This window comes from Equus przewalskii, chromosome 29, assembly GCF_037783145.1.
Source record: "Equus przewalskii isolate Varuska chromosome 29, EquPr2, whole genome shotgun sequence".
Classification (NCBI taxonomy): domain Eukaryota; kingdom Metazoa; phylum Chordata; class Mammalia; order Perissodactyla; family Equidae; genus Equus; species Equus przewalskii.
Window position 1 is genome coordinate 16,251,164 of NC_091859.1, and position 23,424 is coordinate 16,274,587.

At 37.3% G+C, this 23,424-nt stretch overlaps 1 protein-coding gene across 4 annotated transcripts in view; it reads right to left on the reverse strand.

The window, feature by feature from the left end:
• ATP2B1 (ATPase plasma membrane Ca2+ transporting 1) overlaps nucleotides 1-23,424 on the reverse strand; it is a 66,770-nt gene that overhangs the window by 29,500 nt on the left and 13,846 nt on the right. For all 4 annotated transcript variants that reach the window (XM_008515315.2, XM_008515314.2, XM_070599698.1 and 1 more), the window contains exons 3-11: nucleotides 19,482-19,736; nucleotides 19,265-19,390; nucleotides 15,306-15,446; nucleotides 12,667-12,705; nucleotides 11,764-11,925; nucleotides 10,046-10,260; nucleotides 6,681-6,923; nucleotides 5,068-5,309; nucleotides 2,223-2,460 (exon numbers count right to left, since the gene is read on the reverse strand). In XM_008515315.2, coding sequence (XP_008513537.1) covers nucleotides 2,223-2,460; nucleotides 5,068-5,309; nucleotides 6,681-6,923; nucleotides 10,046-10,260; nucleotides 11,764-11,925; nucleotides 12,667-12,705; nucleotides 15,306-15,446; nucleotides 19,265-19,390; nucleotides 19,482-19,736 — 1,661 coding nt within the window. The remainder of the gene's footprint in view (nucleotides 1-2,222; nucleotides 2,461-5,067; nucleotides 5,310-6,680; nucleotides 6,924-10,045; nucleotides 10,261-11,763; nucleotides 11,926-12,666; nucleotides 12,706-15,305; nucleotides 15,447-19,264; nucleotides 19,391-19,481; nucleotides 19,737-23,424) is intronic.

Here is a 23,424-nt window from a genome sequence, read left to right on the forward strand (position 1 = left end):
ATTCTCTTATTACATTGGTAATACCATCTACTACCCACCCAGTTAGGCAAGGTAGAGACTGACTCCCCCTCCTCTATAAGACGTCTAATTGTGGAAATGTTTCCATCCTCAGCCCTCTTCTCTATATGCTTTCCTGGGGAGATCTCCTTTAGCCTCGTAGGTGAATTCTCCAGCCTACACCACTCTCAGGCTCCCAGGTCCAAACGCCTACTTGAATATACCTGGATGTTTCAGACACCTCAACAATGTCAAAAACAATGTATTAACCCAGCATACTCATTCTTATCGGTATCTTCATTTATTTTGAAATCATCCCCTTCTTTCCATCCTCCCTGCCACAGCTGGAGTTCCAGCCCATGATCATCTCTTGCCTGGGGATCACACTGCCATCATCTTACTGGCTTCTCTGCTTTTACTCTTCTTTCTCTCTGATTTCTTATACCCTACCCCCAATACTAGTATTGTAACAACATGAATCATGTCACTTCCTAGCCTGCATTTTTTTTTATCACTTCCCACTGAATTTCAGAACAAAATTCAGAGCCCTTATTGCTAGCAAGGCCAAAGATAATCTCATCTGTCCCTTCTTGCCCACACTTATGAGCACAGCGGCCTCCTTTCCATCTGTGAAATAGCTAAATACTTTCTCAAGTTCAGGCTCTGCATTTTTTGTTTCATTTGCCTGGAACACTCTTCTTGCAGCTATGGCTCACTTTCAGCCATCAGACCTCGGCTCAAATGTCATATCCTCAGAGATTCTTAATGTGGTCTCTCTCAGTTACCTTATTTCATCACCCTGTGCATATCCTTATAGCTCTTATCACACCCGTACTTGTCTTACCTGATGTTACATCCCCCACATGCCATCCGGAGCATAAGGCCCATCAGGGCAGGGACCAAGTCTTAGTCCTCACAGAATGTGTTCTCACTTGGCATACTGCCTGTGTACCTATCATTTTTTTCTGTTTGGGTATCTTACTTCTCTAGAATATAAATTCCTCGACATTTTGTTCTGTAGTATTTGCAGTCCCTAGAAGAGTGCCTGGTACCACACATTGGGTGTTGAATCAATTAGTCAATAGTCACCAAACAGAAGCTGTTTTTGTCTTTGTCCTTTTGTTTATGTCGCGTCTTTGCTCAGAATGTGCTTACCGCTCTCTCTCTTGCTCTAGCTAATTCCTCCTCAGCCTTTAAGACTCCATCAGGTAATTAACCTTTAGGAAGTCTTACTTACCCCTCCAGTGGTTAATGTAGCATAGTGGGCTTTTAAGCACGTGTGTTTTAGACAGAGCCAGGATTTGAACACACGTGCTCTACGGTCTAGAGCTAACCTCCATACAACTCAATTTTTTTTTCGTCTGTCAAACGAGAGTATTAATACTCATCACTCATAGAGATGAATGCTAAATGAATAATACACGTAAAGCACTTGGCATAGAATCTGGCACACAGTAAGGATTCAATAAAAAGATTCTGTACTTTACACTAGGTTGGGGGCTCATGTTCTGTGCACATAAAACATGCTCTGTATGTATCTGACAATGTACTAACATCCTGGGTTATAACTACCACGTGTTTGTCCATCCCCACCCAGGACAGTGACTTCTTTCAGGCCAGGAACCAGATCTCAAAACCCTTTATGTCTCTAGTACCCTAGTATAGTGCCTGGCACACAGGAGCTGCTCAACTAAACTAGAAAACAACCAAAAACCTCTACAACTATAGGCTGTCTAACATAGTAGCAAGATATTTAAATTTAAGTTAAATTAAATTAAAAATTCAGTTTTTCTGTTGCACTAGCCACCCGTCAAGAACTCAGTAGTCATATGTAGCTACTGGCTACTGTACTGAACATAAAGAACATTTCTGTCATCACAGAAAGTTCTATTGGACAGTGCTGGTCCTGAGACCATGAAAACAAATAACTTAATGGCATTCATTATTTAATGTAATATAAATACCAACTGAAAAACCTACCCAGCTCACGGCACTGTGCTAGGTTATGGTACTATAAACACATGGGATCCCAAAGAGAAGCTGTCTAATCAAAAACCATAGAGATAAGTGAAATAACAGCCCTTGTAATACTTATCTTGGGTTCACACAGAAAATAATAAAATTAGAAACACTGAGAATTTTACTAGAAAACTGGTTACAGCTAGTGCCTAGACCCTCTATAGTTAGGAGATTCTGCACATGCAGAACACAGAACGTTTCACCACCTCAGGTCTCACAGGATCTTCAATCCCCACAACAGCAATGCATGTAAGGCCGGTGACAATATCATTTTCATTATCCCACTCTGGTTCTGGTTCTCCTGCTGGGAAATCTCTGAATGCAAGACATATGGTTCTCAAGCCTTCTGATGCCATCGGTTCAATCACAGTTTTTACAATATCATCACGGTCCCTTGGTCTGAATACTTTTGCCTCACCATTAGCACTCAAGATTTTGAAACACCTAAAAGGAAATGTTGAATCCAAATATCAATAATTAACAAAAATAATGGTTAATGCCATTTAAGTGAACTGGAAGGGCTAGAAATCATGGGATCTGATATCTGGAATTTAGAGAATTAAATATACTGCATTTTTATACACTCAAATCATATTCACTTTTCACTCATTTAAAAACAGATAGTTCTCAGTTCATAATTCTCCACTTTAGCAGTTACTCTAGACATTCTCTAAACCTAATCTTCTGGAAATGCAGAGTAATTTACATTTTCACAAAGAACCCCTAGGGCAGAGGAGCGTAAACTATACACCTGTCCATTTTGGTAAAGAATGAGACATTAATTTTAATTAACACAAAATTCACACATATTTTCTTCTTTCAAATTAAAAAGCCAAACCCAATCAACTCCTTACCTGAGATGCTGTTTCATCACCTATATTGTTTTAACTATGAAAGAAAAAAAGTAACTTATTGTTAAAATAAGTATTCTATTAGAATGAGAGAGATAATGCCAAAATAGTTTTATTTTCAGTGAAACTAACTACAACCTTTTCACTATGTAGTGAATCAAGTTACACTGTGTACTTCCCTATTTAAAGTTTATTTTCTCCACACTTGTCTCTCTGCTCTTCTCCCTTGGTGATGCCACCTCCTCCTGCTTCTAGGCAGGTGATTCTCAAATCCACGTCTTCTCTGTTCTGACAGTTTTCAGCAGCTTTCCATTACTGCTGAAGAGTTCCACTCGGATGTTGCACCAGGACCTTAAACTCACTGCACGTAAGACGAAAAACTGCCTCCTCACTGCCAATCTAACGGACATCCATATCACTCCCAACAATGTCAACGTACGTCTAAAATCTCACTTGAATGACTTACTTTTTCCTCATCGTCTAGCTAGTAGTAGCTCCTAAGTTCCATAGATTTGTGCTCTCAACAGTGTTCTAAATGTTTCCTCTCCTTTCCAGTCCCCTGACACTGCCTTCTTCTGGCTCTGACTTCGAGCTAGACCTATTGTAATAGCCTTTTAATTGATAACTGTTTCCAGTCCATCCTTTTTTCCTCCCAATCCACCTTATTCCTTGATGCAAGACTTATGTTCAATTGCAACTCTGATCATTCCTCTACCTGATGAAAAAAATGCTTCAGTTGCATTATCTGGCTTACTTCACTGTTTTAACTGCTCAGCCTAACATTTAAAAAGAGCCTCCACAACAAAAAGTAAATATCACTGTGGAGATAGTTACTGTGCACTATCTATCAGATTCCACACTAGATGCTTTACATGCATTATTTTCTTTCACTGCCACAGAGTTGGTGGTCATCACCCCCTTTTTCAGTGGAGGAAAATGGAAGCTAAAGGAAGAATTTGCCTAACATCCCAAAGCTAGTTAGTTGCAAAAGAAGAGTCGAAGCCTGACTAGTTTTGATTCAAAAATCCCCCATGTACCATCTATCTGCTACCCAACAAGCCACGGATGCAAGATTTCTAACCTTTCACACTAAAATCAGATAATCAAGTATCCTGAGAAGGGAAGAAGGCTCTATATGGCCTACACGTCACAAAAGCCATCACTACTCAGCTGAAGTCTACGACTAGCTGTTCTCCGCAGCTGGCCTGCCTGTCCCCACCTCCTTTCCCCTGACAGAGCTTCCTTCACACCTTGATGTTCTTACTTCATAACAAAACCTACCTTAAACGCCAAATCCTTCACAGTACAATCTCTCACTCTAAACCTTTGTACACGTCTGTCATATGCTACATTTTCATTTATTTATAGACTTATCTCTTAAACCTGTTAGACAATCTGTCAAGTGTTCATTAAGATAACACTGGATCATAATCCACATACAAGCAAATTAAAAGTAGAAATATTTTAAATGTCACAATTTCAAATGAGTTCTAATTTTCTAAAATTGCTCTTAAATGTGTTTTAAGGTTCTCTACTTCTCTACTGAAATTAAAGAAACCAAAATAATTTCAACACCTGTAACAACACATAAGCATTAGGGAAATTATACATAAACATGTAATGTCAAAATTGAAGTTACTGGTCTGTATAAGGACAGTACAAAAGAAGATTATCATTCAAAATGACAGGAGATATTTAAATTTGACAGTGCAGCAGCATAAATATCATAAAACCTCACTCTGACATAAAAGGAGAACTCTCAAGATCTAATTTTAGTGCTTTGCTATTCTAAAAACTAATCTATAATTCATTCATCACATTTTCGAGTCCACTAACTACAATGCAGCACTGAAGATATAAACTTGCGTTTTTCTTCCTGGGATGCTTGTATTTTTCATAATCCTACATAATAACGGAATCAACATGTCTAAGAACAAATTTTATTAAATCTACCAGACTGAATGTAATGAACTTATTTTCCCTACAGTAAAATACTAAGAAACAAAAAGCAGCTGGAGCATGAAAATGGTAGAACATCACAGGCAGATATCTGGACACCATTAAAATACACCAAAAAAACTGAGGTCCTATCAAATGCCTGAGGTTCACAAAGAAGAACACAGCAACAATAACAGCATAGTAGGCATTCCAGAAAGCAACTACAGTTAGCAATTTATTCATCTAAGCATTTTACTCTTACTTTTTCAGAATTATCTCAGATGCACCCTTGCTGAATATTCGAAAACTTCCATCTGAATTTTTCAGGACAGTACTCATGGACTTCCTAACAGAATTGAAGGTGTAGACTTTGTACAGTGCTTCTTCTGGTATTTCATTTCTAACATCCTGATAATCCCGTTTTAAATCCAAAAGAAGTCCCAACAAGGCACATTCAGTTTTATTACCAACATGACGAGGTAATCCACCCTCTTTCTCTGGTGGCTATAAGAGAAAAAGGTTTAGAAGCTAGTATCATCTTGTTTCTTCATGACAATTTAATTTATAATGTAAAACAGAACGCAACATTCTAAAACAAAATTATATAGGAAACTTCTACTAATATCGGCATTTCAAAGAGGGACACAGAAAGGTAAGGTAGAAAGGAGTTCTGGGGTAACACAGACATGGATTCCAATCTCAGCCCTGCCAGTTACTAGCTATGTGAACTTTTGGCAAGTTACCCAACTGCTGTGGTCCTTGGCTTCAGCATCTGGAAAACAGGAGCACTTATGACCCAAGAATTAAAGGGGATAAGACATGTAATGTTTAAAGTTGGTTCCTGACATGTAGTGGGATGTAATAAACTTTAATTCCTTTCCTTGTCTCTTCCTATTTTCACTACGGGTTTACATTAAATAATTCAAAATTAACTCTACTTTACAAATCTTTATGTCTTAAAATAAAAGTATATACATTAAAATAAAGCACTGTTCCCTTAAAAATATATAAAAACTTTATTTCTCTCACAGTGTCTTCACAAATACCACCTTATACAGTCATTATAACAGTATCAAGGGCAGATGTGATCATCTTTACCTAAGAACTAAAGAAGGTAAAGCTCAGACTTTCAGCTAGTAAAAGGCAAAGCTAGATCTAGAACCAAGATCTCATAACCTTCCACTCCAATCATCCAATTCATGCATATTTTCACTAAACAACTTGCAATATTAATTTTGTTCACGGTCTTCATCCATAAATCACTAGAACACATATCAAGTCAAATAATTTCATGCTTTATGCTATAAATGAGACTTGTAAAACTTGCAAAGTTCAAAATATTTTATTCTAAGGTAGCATAAGTCTAGAATTCCTTTACAGAGTTAGTTTCAAAAGGTCTAAACATCACCTTATAGGTAGGATCTACTGAGAAACCAAACAGAGTATATAGCAAGCATACAAAAAACATATTAAGTTGAAATCTGGCTTCAAAATTTTCTGCAGAAAATTGAGAGTTGACTTTCTACAGTAAGATAGCCTGGTCTTTCACAAAATGAGCTTAGTAAGAATTTAAAGTTATGAACTTGTACTGGTTATAAAGCTTGAGAGTTTCTAAACAAAGAAAATTCAAAATATAGGAGAAGAAAAATAAAAGTAAACAGAATGCATATGTTGATCAACAGACCTTACTCATAATGCAAACTGCAGCAAAAAAAACTTATATACATTATATGGATGTATGCCTTTCAAAAACTTAACACAATCCAGTGCCTTCAATTTATATATAGTAACGGTAGGTCTCAAGAGCTACCTACAGTCTAATCATTACAAACTGAAAACCTAATTTTCACATATAAATTATTAAAGAAACCTTACCAATATTTTTGATGTATAAGCACAATTCACAGAAATTCCTGTTACAAGATAGGACAAAATATTTGGTGGAATAGCTTCTGGTTCAGGAACCTTTTTATAATGTTTTTCATTTATGTAAGCTTGAACAACTGTCATTCTGTTCATTGTCAATGTTCCTGTTTTATCTGAACAAATAGCTGTAGCATTTCCCATGGTTTCACAAGCATCCAGATGCCGTACTAAGTTATTATCCTTCATCATTTTCTACAGTGACAAAAAAAGAATCTAGTTAAGTTACATATAAAACCAATCATCTCATTACATTAAAATGAGCATAAACTGCTTTAAAATCAGAATTAAAACTTATAGTTTAAGCACCATTTTAATACTGGAAGAATTTTAGTGTATTTGACCTATTCAAATAAGCTAAAGAGAGTACTAGCTTTCTGTGGTTTCAATCACTTTACTGCTGCATAACATAATCTAGTAAATGAATATAGACACTCGCAACCACAAGCAAATCATGTTGACAATATGCCTCCAACAGCTTCTGCGAAGTGTCCTTGCATTACAAGAACAATGGCGATCTGTACTCTAAGTACAGAGGTACTTATAGCAATGCCAGAGTATGTCACATTTAAGGATTAAGTCTCCTTACTAAGTGGAAAACAAAAGATTCTTGTATCAATCACCAAAGAAAAAGAAGCTTTCATCAGTTAAAATATAGAGCTTGTGGGCATGTATGTAGTTGCCTGATTTTTTTTTTTTTTTTGACTCTGATAGATTAACACATCAAACCCAGAATGGGTCATTTTATCTTTTCCATATGCTGGTATGCTTGGTATTCTGTTCCTTATGATCATCTCTTCCTCTGATTTACAAAAACAAAAAAGATAGTTTCTAAAAAACCAAGAGTTTTCACTAAAACTAAAAGGCATTTAGTTTCACTAAAATCAAAAGGCATTTAAGTTAAAATGCTTGATAATTCTCAAAACATATGTGGAATGGGTTAAAAATTACATAGAGTTACTTTACAAAGTGTGTTCTCTGACTACTGATACACAAAACACCAGTTCCTTGAAGAAATACATATGGTGAAGAAAGATGTATACCTTCCAAATTACTTGTGACTTGCATCAATATTAAAGATTAAAAGAATGAAGTTCTGCAGTAAAGAAAATGTGTTCAATTTTGCAAAACACTAACAGAGGATCCATTAAGACTAATTTGGGTTAAATAAACATTTAATAAAAGCTTAAAGAACAGTAGTTAAAATGCTCTTATTCATTGGCAAAAATATCCAAAACCAAGAGTGACAAATGTTGGAGAGGCTGTGGAGAAAAAGGAACCCTCATACACTGTTGGTGGGAATGCAAACTGGTGCAGCCACTATGGAAAACAGTATGGAGATTCCTCAAAAAGTTAAGAATAGAAATACCTTATGACCCAGCCATCCCACTACTGGGTATCTATCCTAACAACCTGAAATCAGCAATTCCAAAAGTTCCATGCACCCCTATGTTCATCGCAGCACTATTCACAATAGCCAAGTCATGGATCCAACCTAAGTGCCCAGCAACTGATGATTGGATAAAGAAGATGTGGTATATATTTACAATGGAATACTACTCAGCCATAAAAAAGGACAAAGTCGTCCCATTCACAACAACATGGACAGACCTTGAGGGTATTATGTTGAGTGAAATAAGCCAGACAGAGAAAGACGAACTCTGTATGACTCCACTCATAGGTGGTAGTTAACATATAGACAAGGAGAACTGATTGGTGGTTGCGAGGGGAAAGGGGGGTGGGGGGAGGGCACTAGGGGTGAAGTGGTGTACCTACAACATGACTAATAATGATGTACAACTGTAATTTCACAAGTATGCTAACTTTCATAACCTTAATAAAAAAAAATGCTCTTATTCATTTTCCATTAAAGGAATGCAAATCAGTCCCGCCTATATCTTTTTGATCAACTGAAAAATTAGTATCATTAATAACTATTCAAAATGAACTAATGACAGTAGTGGTAAAATGACTGATCAATGCATCTAAAACTTATGTTGAACTCAATTATTTCTAAATATTTTAAAACATGAAAAAAAGGACAAATGGATGATTATTCTGTATTTCATCATCACTTGGACACAATTAACATTTGATTTTTGAAACGGAAAATGTGAAATGCCTGAAAAGAAAATAAACTCAGAAAGCAAAAAATACTCTTATCGTGACAGGTCTATTGTAAAATACTTGGGAAAACTGGAGATAATAATAATGGAGTAGAAACTACGACTAATTGTATTGGTCATTGTCAGCAACGCTACTTTAGGAGAACTGCTAATTAACGTTAGACAATTGACAAGAGCAGCATTCTTCCATTAAGTATAATTTTATTTGCAAAGCCATTTTGAAAGAAAGATCAAAATTGTCCAAGCTAAACCTTTTTTAAAAAAATCCATACCTTTTCCATATAATAAAATTGATAAAAATAAATTAATAATCTTCAAACAGATTATTACTTTAGGTAAACAGCAGTTAGCAAAGCCACCGAAGCTTACTTTCAAGCATTTTACCTGGAAAACAACAAGCACTGAGCTACTGTAAATTGAGTGGTCAGAGAAGGTAACATTTGAAGAGATGTGAATAAGATAGGCGAGCAAATGATTCAAAGGAAGGAACAAGTGGGCCCTGAGATGAGAAGATGGCTGGGATATTTGAGGAATAGCAGGAAGGCTGGTGAGGCCGGACGAGAGGAGAGGCAGGAGAGGAGCATCCAGAGATAAGTAAGAGCCAGCCTGGGCAGGGCCCTGCGGGCTATGGTAATGAGCTTGGATTTTCTTCTCAGTGCACTAAGAAGCCACTGGAGGGTTTTACACAAGGAAATAATATGATGTGAATTATTTCTTAGAAACATGAGTCTGCCTACCGTGTGAAGGCTCAGCTGTGGAGTGATGGGAGCAGAAGGGTGGAAACAAGGAGGCACAGAAGGTCAAACTCCGGTGAACTCTCTTTGCTCTCGTACCACAGGTAAATGACACACGTCCTTACTTTAATTTGACAGATGGGAAAGAGCAGGGGACATGACTTGACAACATTAACTATCATAAAATGAAAAATTAAGCCAGAACTCTGCCTAGCAGAGTCGTGCTCAGTTTTGTGTCAAGGCTGCTCTCCCAGAAACGTGTGGGTCTCGATGTACAGAGATCTTTAACTGGGGGGGAAGAGGAGGAAATTGATGACAGCATTTCTAAAGGAAACAGTGTAAGTTTATGGAAATCTCCTATTTTCAGGACCAGAAAGAAAAGAGCAACCAGATGTGCATTTTCTACACCAGCTGAGCCTTTAAACTTAGCATAACACCTTAACTATTTTCTACTTACCTTGACTGAATAAGCCAGGGAGATAGTGACTGCAAGCGGAAGCCCTTCTGGTACAGCTACCACTAAAACCGTAACTCCAATGATGAAGAACTTCACAAAATATTGGATGTAAATTGGTGTACACTCAGCGAGCCACTGCCTCTTCTGAACCCAGAATGTATCAATTACAAAATATAATACTAGAATGATAACTGTGATGGCAGACATCAACAAACCTTTCAGTATATAAAAAAAAGAAAAATGCAATTATTTAAATATTCCAGACACTACCCATCGTTAGTTACATATTAGCCACTGGAAGAATGATAACTGGTTTGGTAACAGTTATTTTAATTTCTCTGAGAAACAGTTACCTCCTTTTTTGCACCTAACTCATCTTGTGACATTGTCAGATTTAATTTCTGCTCCAAGTATAGCCCTGTCCCCAGGAGAGCTGGGAGAAAAGCATTTACGATTCTTTCCTCGACTTAATTCTATCTTCGGTTTTTGACTGAAGCTGAGACAAAATAATGAGCAGTGCTAAGGAAACACCAAAAGCTTAGCATAAGCTGGTGCTTTACCTGTTGGCAACTTGCCTAATGCTGAAAGAGAAGTTGATGAGAATCTGATAAATGGAGAGCCTTGGAATTAAACATTCAATTCAAACCTACGTTTTTTAAGAAAAAACCAAATTATCTGAATAATTCTGTCTTAATTTCTTTTCATCTATCCTTACTGCTTTATTAACTTAGAAAACCAGAATTAATCACGTATCACAAATCTTTGACATCTCTATTTTATGGGATATTCAGTCCCTTATCAATGAGTAACAAAAATAAGGCATGTCCACATATATGGGTCTAATAACCCAACCCACTGTCTACTAAATGCCATCACCATCTGAAATCCACCCTTTTCCCCAACACTACATCAGCTGGTATTACCATCTGGCTACATATTACAGGAAGCAAATAGTTGCTATTAGATAATAAGCTTTCTGAGGACAGAAGCAAAAATTTGACTTTTCCCAACACATTCCCAAGAAGTAACAGAATGATGCAATTTAAGTGATTTTAATAATACACGCTGATTCAGCCACACATGTTCTTTTACAAAGATGACACTGCTGGAGGGCATGCACTGTTTTAAGCTAAGAGCTCTGCTTTTTTCTTTTCCCCCTAAAGAGTGGTTCCATTAACAGGCGTTTCCCAGGGACAGAGGCAATTTAGTAACTTCAGGCTCGCCAGGAGGCTGAAATCCATTCAATTAGAGTAAATGGTAACTTTTAGAAAAACATACACCTAATTTTTTTCATAGATAGTGGGCAGAAAGACAGCAAGATGTGTACCGAAATTCCTTTTCATGAAAATATAGCTGGGTAATGTGCACTGAACAACCTCACTGCTGGCCCCCTCTCCAGAAATGCGGAGATGAGAGCATGGGCTTATGGACTGGGCAGACTTCGCGTGACTCCTAACCTGACCACTCATTAGCTAGTTGACAGAGGACACCTCCCTCTAGTAAAATGGAGATACAGCTCCCAAGCTGCAATCATGTTATGAGGATTTACAATAACTCCCAAGGCCTGGTTCACTGTGGATAAAATTGAAAATACTTTTAACTCCCTTTCCACTCACAAAGCAACAACTTTGAGCCTTAAGTGCGTCAAAAGATGATTTTTAGGTAGAAAGTTAGTGTATTTTAAAACAAAACCCCTTATTTTCTTTTACAGATCATACCTGCTTTGCCAATCTGAACAGCCAACTTTGTAAGTTTCCCTTGTAAAACAGACTTTTCCTTTTTTGGCAAATTTGCTTTCTTTTTGTCTTTTTCATCACCGTCTCCACCTTCTTCACTCTTCAAAGGCTGCATTTCCATGGCTGCACCATCCTGGGCTTTTGCTACATTTAAGAGCAAATATAACGTCAGTACATTTTAAGGGTACACATCCATTAACATGTGCAAACAATTTTTGAAAGAAACCAGTTTCTTACAGAAACTAGAAAAGATTTAAACACTCAGCTTTGTGTGTGTGCATGTCTATGTCCACCAAGAGAAAATAAGACAACAGTGACACCAGGTTGTGACATTTTGAACCAGATTTGAGAATGCTGTGCTAGGTAACAGAGATGGGGCATAAGAAGAAAAGGTCCTAAAACTAAGAGCTAAATACCCCATCACTTCTCTTCCCCTGTGTTGTGGTAGATAATGAGACTCATTCCAAACACCATAAATTCCTCCCATATACGTTATGACCATCATAGAACGTTATGTATAACCATACATATAGAGAAATGTACATAGGTTTATACTCTTAAATGCAAAAAACACGTTATACATTTTCTTATGCATTTTTTCTAGCAATTATATAGGAACCGATGTAAAAATATCCCAAACACTTAAGTTTAAAGTCAATTACATCTGGATTTTTCTAAGTTTACTACCCTAAGACGTAACTAAAATCTTATTATTTAACACTGTAAAGGCAGCTTGAGTAAGGCACTGGAAGAGAGGTTACCCAAGTTAACATACTGTTTTCTCTGCTACATGTGTCCTACTCTTGGATGAATATACTACACAGTAGATACATTTCTGGATATAACGAAAACAAGCTAACTGTACTTTTATCCTTCTGAATTTACCTTTGTTGCGATTCTCAATAGCTCCATCTTGTTTCTTATCTGTAGGAACAAAATGGGAATTAAAGCTTTCCAAGAGAAATGAATACAGCCCTGCTAAATTATGTAAACGTAGTTCACATTTCTATAACAGAACTGTTACACAATGATCTGTGTTTGTGTGTGTGTACAAATTAGAAAGCATTTGGCTTATCATGACCTGCTGGAGCAAACACTCCCTAGGTTTCAACCACAGGGGAATACCCCAAAATAATCTGGGGCATCTAAACTTGTTTGACTTCTCCATAAGACTTTACTCTTTTTTACACTGTAATAAACCCAAATATGGTCTAAGAGGTTTTCAAACTAAATACAGATATAATCCTAAGAAAGTAGAAAAGGGCAGGGGTAGAAAGAGAGGGACGAATGTCATAGGAAGACAAGAGGCACACAGGAGAGCTTTGACAGAAGTGAGAACAAAAATGGTATGTGTAAAAGATGGGAGAGGCAAGCAAGTAAAACTAGAATATGAAGATACAAAATAAGCCAGTGAGACTACTACGTAAGGTAATTCCCAAGTTAGCTTAGATGTGGAGAAAACAGAAAGATGAGAACGTCTGAAGCAATAAAGTAATCCAGGAGGGTATGGGTCTATTGTTTGGAGAAGGCAGTATAATATTAAAAATGACAAAGAGGAAGTGGAAGTAGAACCATTCAGCCTATTTTTCTTCCAGCTTCTCTATCAAGGAGAGCTATCTTCAAACTTGAAAATGTGGAACAAACATGGTCAAGAAGAAAGAGACGCTCAAGATAGGAGGAGATAGTAAGAGAATACCCAGCTACATTTAATGAGCTCAAGTTTGGAGAGAGAGCCAGACCACGAAGGGAACTGAGACCGATCACCCTGGACTCTCTGGAGTGACCACCAAAGCAGTCAAGGGAACGGGAGGAGAGCTGGAAACCCACAGATGGAAAAATGGTGTTCTGTTCTAAAAAGGAAACCAAAATACCCCCAAGAATCAAAAATGGTAGATAATCAGTTATGTGTTAATTCCTGGGAATACTCTTGACTGGATTAATAAAAAACAGGGGTATAAAATCTTAGAAAGAAGGGTGCTTATTGCAGAGGACACTGTGGGGTCAATAAGAATAAAGACATGATCCAAACTTCCCTTTCTGTTTTAATAGGGTCCGCTGACTTCAGTCTCCTATAAATCAGGACCTACACAGTGTTACAGTTAAAAGAGCACAGACTCTTGAGCCAGATAAGAGGGTCTGATCTGCCACCTAGTAGATCTTTGATCTGAGCAGGTTATACAACCTCCATAAGCCTCAGTTTACACATCAGGAGAAAGAATAACAGTCTCTACGTCATATGGCCGTGAGGATTCATGAGATTATGCACACAAAGCACTCAATAAATGGTATCATTACTCCGGGTTTTCAAATTGCCTTCCACTCCATGTTAAGAAAGCCAAGGTGGCACATGGAGGGCTATTATGAGGGGTGGGATAGGCGAAACCTAGAATGTGGGGCTTGTTACCCTCGCTTGCAGCCAGAACTTTTCAAACACATTTCAGTTTGAAATACAGATTGCATAGCTAAAGCCAAAACTCAAAGAATAAAACACCTAAATATTCAAAACACTTCTGTAGTGCAAACCAAGACTTTAGCGAGGCATTCATTTTAGATCTCAAAATACTTCTGAGTGAGAGAAACATGCACTTACTTTCCTAAGTAAAATTAAATAAATCTAAGTGGTTAAACCACAGTTAACTGCTTTCAGCCTAAAGGGAAAAAGCACCAGAGAGTGATCCTGAATGGGAGAAAAGGGTGGTACAGCAGATACTGAGAAGCAGGGTGGGGAGGGCTTTTTAAAAAAAGGAACATGGCCCCCAGCTAAGTGATTCTGAGCTGTTTCCTTACATAGGACAGAGCTTCTTATAAGATCCTTGCAGATAAGCTGTGATTATAAAGTTTGTTGATGACAGATCACTTGGACGGACAGCAATCAAAACAAAAAAATGTTGGTAGTTAATGATGGGCTGAAGATAACAAGAAAAACCTAAGAAGTGTCAAAGTGAAGCCTTGGTCTTATGTCCAAAAACCAACTGCATAAGTACAGACTGGGAAATGTGAATCCTAGCAGAAAATCTGAAAAAGATGAAAAGCTCAATGGGACCAAAGTGTGAGATCGCTGACAAAAAAGGCTACTACTCAAGCAGCAGAAAAAATGAACAAATAGAAAGTGAGAGTTTAATTCATTTTGCTGGTCAGATGACAGGGAGATTCTAAAACTAGAGAATTAACAGAATAACAGAATTAACAGAAAAATTAATTAACAAAAAATTAAAATTAACAGAGTTAACAGAAAAAAACAAAATAAAGCCAATGGAAGTGTCTGAGGAGATGCTGAATCTGTCTGGCTATGGTAAAGGCTTCAATGTATTCACTAAAGCTGCTTCATAGACTGTTAGGTCTGAAAGGAAAACGCCCCATTCGTTAATTCTACCACTTCAAAGTACAATACTGGGTAATTAACTTTTGGTACAACTTTTCATTTCAGAATCTCATGGAAGAAGCGTACTTTTTTGTACCAGTTCTTCTGATCTTAGTTGCTGTATTTCCACATACCAATTCTTATAGTAAACTGCGATTCTTACTTTTCTTTTCCTTTTTCTTCTCATCTTTCTTCTCTTCCTCTTCGCCTCCAGCTCCAAGTAAGGTAAAGATAATTCCAGTTTGAGAATTTACACCTACAGCAGTAACTACCATTCTTCCAGAGCCTTCCATTACATGAGTACCTACAACAACAGAAAACTTGTTTGTCTTTTAAATTCAGTAAGACATTAAATAAAACCTAAGTTCTTGGGCTTAAGGTTTTAGCTCTGTAATAAGTCATATCTGAGTTCAAACCTCACTCTACCACTCATTTATCACGTAATAGCGGGTAAATTATAACATCTCAATTCCCCATCCACAAAACGAGGAAAACAGTACCTACACTTTATAAAAACGAGACTCAAATAAGCCTATAAATGTAAAGTGCTTATTAGCACACTGCCTGGAATTTGTAGCAGTTCAATGAATGCTCAATATTTTAAATTATTATTATTGTTATTATTAGGGACATTTCCCTAAGAAATAAGTTGCTTATAAAGAAATGTGCTTATAACCAAAAGGATTCCACAGCAACAAATGCCATATTTCCCACATTCAACCCCACAACCGCTACCTAACCCAGGCTTTCTACCACAGCGTGCCTAGATTACTGCAATAGCCTCCTAGCTTGTCTGTCTTTCCAGTTCATCCTGAAATCAGTTTTAGTCTTCCTGAAATGTGATTTTTTTTGAAAGATATGCCCTGAGCTAACATCTGTTGGCAATCTTCCTCTTTTTCTTTTTCCCCCTCCCCAAAGCCCCAGGGCATAGTTGTACATCCTAGCTGTAAGTCATTCTAGTTCTTCTATGTAAGCGCCACCACTGAAAGGGAGTGGCTACTCAAAGACGGTGGTGTGGTTCCCAGACCAGGAAGCAAACTCAGCCTGTGGGAGCAGGGAGCGCCCAACTTTAACCACTACACCATCAGGGCTGGCTCACTAAAATGTAATTTTATCATAAGCCTCTCACTACTCAAAAACTGACTCTACGTCGCCTACTAGATTAAGTCCAAAGTCTTACCCTGAAGCCAACCAATCTTTCACACTTTCTCACCCACTACTCTGACATCTTCTTAAAATAATATGCCGACAAACTTGTTTACAGTTCTCCAGCTTGTACATCCACATCTCTGCATCTTTCCTCACTCATTAAAAGGCTTCCCATCTCTCTATTCTAATATTTTCGTGAATTCTAAGTAGCTTTCGAAACTTAACGCTTTTTTTTTTTTAACACTCAATAAAGTCTTCTTTATAGTTATCGCTTACTTATTTGATCTCCTAGTTCACAACCATCTGGAGGGGAGGGCCTGTGGCACCTACCACCATCTTATGTACCAAATCAATGCTCAGGGATATTTGCAACATAAGATCATAAAGCATATGTACTTACTCCAATACCTAAGAATTTATATTTGGCTATTAATTACTGAGTAACTTATCCAATATGAATTTTTTAGGCCTTTGATTTTGTTTTTAAAAATCTATATTTTGAATACTTCTCTAGTAGCTTCTTTGCCAGTGAACATGTAAAGGAAACAAGAAATGAAATTAAGGATAGTGAAACAATAGTTTTTGTGCGAGGACTATGTATAAAGACAGTTTGTTTCTTTTAACAATTTTGGCTTTCGGTGGATTTCAATTTTTTATCTTCTATTCTTTCTTACCACAGGTAATCAGAAGTTGGCAGTTAACGTGCTCAGGCAGAGTAAACAGTTTTTGTTCTGGTTATAACCCCACTGCTGAGTAACTGCTTTTAAAAATCTAAATTTAAGAAGCCAAGCACAGCAGCCAGAGATGGCATCATGAGAATAAATTTAAAAATAAACGCATTTCATGTTTTTTAGTACATTTTTGGAATAGGGAAATAAATGCAGAAAACTTTCCCACCCGGCCTGTGATAAGGGACTCCACAAAGTTGCAGTCTTTTCTTAAACACGGAAAATTTATAGAGTTCTCTTGGTATACTTGGTGTGTTAGGAACCTGTGTCTAGCTACACATCTCTGTTAAAACAGAAAAGGACCAAAGTTCAGTTAAAGACGTCAACCCGAAGAGCTAAGCATTATGCAAATAAGATAGATGTACACGAAAGTTCATGAAGTATATATGGCAAAAAGGCAAGAGGCGACTATCTCAGTTTACCAAATACTGTGGCCCAGTTACTCTGTGATGATAAAGTATGATTAGCTAGCTTCCCTCTCCTTTGGAAAGATTATAGACTATTTGGTTAACAGTAACTACAATTTCTTAGAAGTATGGCAAGGAATGAGTATATATTACACTAAAATACATTTTATATCCAAGATATTTGTCTGCTTTAATGAATTACAAGCACACCAATATAAAGAAATACCCAGAGTATGAATGTTCTTAGTGGTGTAGGATATTGAAGGCATACAAATCTCATGATTTTTTTTAAAGAAACCTAAGTCTATATTACAACTGAAACTTTCACCATTTATAATGGTGTTTATAATGCATATATAGTCATGCATCACTTAATGATCGGGATATGCTCTGAGAAATGCATCGTTAGGCTATTCTGTCATTGTGCGAACATCACAGAGTGTACTTACACAAACCTAGATGGTATAGCCTACTACAGACCTAGGCTACATGGTACTAATCTTATGCGACCAGTGTTGTATATGTGGTTTGTCACTGACTGAAATGTCATTAAGTGGCATGTGACTGTACTTGTAATTACTGTGATTTTTAGTGGTGGGATGTTTTGCAGTAAGCTTTTTGGCACATATGTGCAAATCTTAAAAAGGTAACAGTTAAACTTAAGCACACGCCTGAAATTGTAATTCTAACTTAAGTGACCCTTGTCATAGGTTTGACTTTGGTTTCAGCAAAACCATGTTCAACTAATTAAAACAAAAAGTTCACAAAGAAGAACTGAAAAACTGTAGCTGCCAAGTTACTAAATAATTAAATCAGCAGGAATTTCCCTACAATATATAAAATGTTAGCATTCCATTAACATCTGAAAATAATAGAAGACAAATAGGCACCATTTTGCTTCCTCCAAACTCTAGTATAATTCAATCTAAAAAATATATTTAAAATAACTGTTGTACAATTTTATAAATTCTATAAAGAATACTAGAAAATTAAGAGTAGGAACCTGGAAATCAAAAGTTAAAGAACTGGCATCTTTGGGAGTCAAGGTGTGGTACTACGGCTTCCTCTCATTCATCATTTTAGAAGGCAGCTTGTAATTTTTCCCATCAGCCCATTCACTTCATTTCCAATTAACCTGAGGTCAAGCTATCACAGTCAGGGTAGCACAAGAGCCTCCCACATAGCAGCCACCTCCCCTTTTCCAACAAATCCTTCCCTTCTCCACGCTCAGAACATGTCTTAACCACGTGCAAACTCCATCCTGCCCAGTAGATGTGGTGCTACCCCTGGACCTTCTGTTTATGAGTCATATCGTCTTAGATAAGACAGTTTATGTCTCACTCATTCCTCAGCAGTTAAATGAGGGAGTTGGATTAGGTAAACTTAAAGGATTTTGTTAGTTCTTTAAAAAAAAAAAAAAAACCCTGTCCTTTGCAGACTATCATAGAGAATTCATTAATTTGCTGTAAACACAATCATTCTTTAATTTTATACTTCAATAGGCCTTAAGAACAAATGCGATACAGAAAAACTGAACAATTCAATAGAGATCATAGGCTTACATTCTACTTCTATCATAACACCAACATTAACTGAGTTTCAAATCTCTTCATTTTTTGGACGCAGATTCCACATTTGGACAATATAGCTCCGGATTCAAAGATTTCTAATGTCTCTGCTAGCTTACAAAAAAAGGTCCCTAAGGATTTTAAGGGTAGAAGCTAAGAAAAAACATAAAATCCTCTCCATATTATTGGCTTGTAGGGAAACTGTGTTTGCTGGCAATGGTATACAGTTGTGGAGGAGGAAAAGTTCAAAGTTGTAAAAGAAATTCATACCTGATAGAAGTAAGGGATCCTTATCTAAAGACTTCTTGACATGGTCAGATTCTCCAGTCAATGAGCTTTCATCAATTTTAAGATCATTGCCTTGAATAAGTATGCCATCAGCTGGAAGAAGATCACCTAAAACAAAAAGCAATGATGTGCTAAACTGTAAACAAGATTGCAATAATATTACACCTAGTGTGAGGCGTGCTGCTCTTTTTTTACTTACCATATTTCACTTGAGCAATATCTCCAACGGTAATGTCAGCTACAGGTATCTGAATGACCTGACCACCCCTGATGACTGTGAACTTCTGTTCTTGCTCAATTCGACTCTGCAAACCTCTAAACTGTTTTTCCTTACTCCAGTCATTGAAAGCGGTTACTAACACCACGCACACCACTGACAAGAGGATTGCAGCGCCTTCAATCCAACCGGTTTCACCTTCACCTTCTTCCTCGCCAACAGAAACTTGTCCACAAACTATTTGGAAAGAAAGAAAATGCTTATCAAAAGAGATTGTGAATTGATGGCAAAAGATACGCAACAAGTTCATTATAGTGTTTACATACCCCATTTATTTTACTTATAGCTATAACATCTTACTGAACTCAAAGCATTCCATAACGACAAGAATGATTCCTAGGTCAATTTCAAGTTCCCTGCCTCTCCAGATTCTCACCCCCCGGATAGGGAGGCAGTCTAGGGTACTAGTTAAGAGTAAGGACACTGGGGAAGATTAATCTCAGCGCTAAGGCACGTTAATTATTTTTGAGACTTGGTTTCTTCATCTGTCAAATTAGGATACCACCAACTACCAAGAGTTGTTGTGAGGACTGAATCAGAGGATACCTGTAAAGTAGGCAGAGCAGTGGCTGAAACATCCTTTGCACTCAATGATTACTGCTATTACCTACATTGCATACGGTCGGCAAGACAGACATGAAGTTAGGTATTATACGTTATTTATGAATCATACGTATTTACTGCATCACTTTTACTAGAGTATAACCAAAGCTTGGCTTTCAGAACATGAAAAGTTAAGCAAAGTGCTACTCAGGAATTCAACTATTTGGGCACCTACCCTAGGAGCCAGACACTATTTTGGGAGCTAGAGATACAGCAGTGAGTAAGACATACAAGCTCCCTCTCCTCAGGGAACTCACACTCAGATTGGCAGGTGCGGATGGTGCAGGAAAAATTCAGATGATAAAACACAAATAATTAATTTCAGATACTGTTACGTGCTATGAAGAAAATAAAACATGATGACATGCTATCAAATGAAGAAAGAGGGCTAACTGTGGTTGGGTGAACAGAGAAGGCCCCTCTGAGGAGTCCATGACGTTTGAACTTGGAGCCAATTGCTAAAAGGGAACCAGCCATACAGATCTAAGAGCATTCTAGGGAGAGATTAGAGTTAGTACAAAGGTTCTACGGCAGAAGAGTTCGGAAAAAGATAAGGGAGTGGAAAAAAACAAAAACTCAAAACTGTAGGGTCGATAATGGTGAAAAAAGAATAATGGAACAGAGCTTTTTAGACTTCGGGCTATAATCTATCTGTGAGTTCAGAATCAATTAAGTGGCTCATGACCAGCATTTTGAAAAATAAAACAGAACAATACAGAAAGGATATACATATAGCAAAGATAAGTGTTGTTTCTTGAAAGCTTACGTTGGTTATTTACAAATTCACATGAAGAAATACATTCTTCCGAGATCCTACGTAAAGTTATTTCTTATTGAGGGTTAAGCTGAAATCTCTGAAAGCCAATGGTTCTCTTAGGTCAGGCAAAGCAGGAAAAGGATTATTGAGAAGAAAAGAAGGAGTAAATGAATAACAGCAGAAATGGCTGAAGCATATTCCAGAATACTGAGCATGAACTGAAGAGAGGATGTGAGGTGTAAGGGTGCTGAATAAAGATTAATCTGGGAGAGGTATGTGGGACAGGTGAAGGGACAGAAGACAGAGGCTAGAGTAGGATCAACTGGGGCTGAAATGGAAGGGATGATGTGAAAACTCACAAAAAAACATCCCTAAACCATCAGTAGGATGTAGCCATCAAAGGGTATAAAGAAAGTTCTCCAAAGAAGATGGCAGGATGATCCAATTGTCAGTGCCAGTGCCACCAGCCCCACCAGATACTAAAACTCCTATTTTAATTATATTCAAGCTGAAGAAATGACCATGTATCATTGCGTACAATAACCAGTTACATGAATTAATGGTTTACATTTTCTTAAACAGTAGAAGCTGTAAGGACAGCTGTCCCTTATCACTCCCCCTGCCCAGAAGACAGGAGGTCTGCTCTCTGAATTAGATAAAGCAAGTGTGGACTCAAGAACAGACGAAGGGTGAAATGCCATGCTGACCACTTTCACCAATCTGGAAACACAGCTCAAATATTATCTTCCAAATGAAGCATTTCAGTGGGTTTTGATCTCATTGGTTAAACATGAAAATGCAATACTTTACAACAGTGTGCAAGAACAGCAGACTGACATCAGAAGATGGAATTTACCAGTCACATCTCAATAAAAACCTTCGCATAACTGGTGGATGGGAGTGAACATAACTACCATGATTTAATGAGTACACTCTTCCACTTAGATTTTCCTGACGTTTTGAGTTTCTTTTTCAGCAAGAGAGACATTAAAACCAAGTTCTGAAATAAACCAAACTTACACTCAAATCAGGTTAAATCAAGATTATCAAGTATAATTATGTATATGCAATAATGCTATAAAAATTTAAAATTTCATCTTTTTAATTTTTCAATTTCTATTTTTATATATGTTTAAAAATACACTCATTGTATATAGTTACAAATATATATATATAATTCATAAATACATCATTTGGAGATATGTGCTCAGATTTTTTTTCCTGATAGGTAAGTAACCAAAACAGTTTAAAGATCAATGCAACAGAAGTTAAGGGGTCTGGGGGCAGGTCCTGGGGCTGAGTGGTTAAGTTAGCACGCTCCACTTCGCTGGCCCATTTCACCAGTTCGGACCCTAGGTGCGGACCTGGCACTGCTCATCAGGCTATGCTGAGGTGGCGTTGCACATAGCACAACTAGAAGGACCTACAACTAGAATATACAACTATGTACTGCAGGGCTTTCGGGAGAAGAAGAAGAAAAAAAATTGGCAGCTGATGTTAGCTTATGGCCAATCTTCAAAAAAAAAAAAAAGGTAAGGGGAAGAAACTGTGAGACAATTATTTAATTTTCAGCTTTAAATTTCACCTGCATATTTATAACGAAACTACTGAATATTTCAAAAGAGAACTTGAAACAAATTAATGACATATTTCATTTCATATATAGTTCTACTTTATATTACACAAAGTTAGAATGATCTTGAAATAGACAGCAGTAAAATATTTCTAGAAACTGAATCCTTTTCCTATTGATGAACATTACAAATCTTTAGAGGGATAAAAATAATCCCTAAATCAAAGAGAAGAATGGACTGTAGTTTACCAGTCATATATGAAAAAAAGTATGTTAATAATCTTTTCAGTAAAATGCAAGTATAAATACAACAATAAAAATTGATTTTACCAAAGGTGTTCCCTTGTAAATATATTCACCTGAGAGAGATACACAATCTAAATTCAGTCTACGTTTTCTACCACAAGGCATATATTCCATTCTAAAATCCCCAACTTGAGCTACTTCTTCGGTGGTATGTAGCACCTGTCTGCCTTAATAGTATAACGAAGCAGTTCTTAAAGTGTTGTCCAGGAACCCCAGGGGGATCCTTGAGGTCAAAACTGTTTTTTTTTTTTTTTTTAAAGATTGGCACCTGGGCTAACAACTGTTGCCAATCTGTTTTTTTGTTTTTTTCCTGCTTTATTTCCCCAAACCCCCCCTGTACACAGTTGTGTATCTTAGTTGCAGGTCTTTCTAGTTGTGGGATATGGGACCCCGCCTCAAAGTGGCCTGATGAGAGGTGCCATGTCCACGCCCAGGATCCGAACCCTGGGCTGCCACAGCGGAGCGCGCGAACCTAACCATCCGGCCACGGAGCCAGCCCCAAAACTGTTTTTATAATAACATTAAGACGCTATTTGCCTCATATTGCATGAATGTATAGTGAAATTTCCAAAGGCCACATTACATGTGCTAATACAACACCATGAACACAGAAGTAGATGAGAATC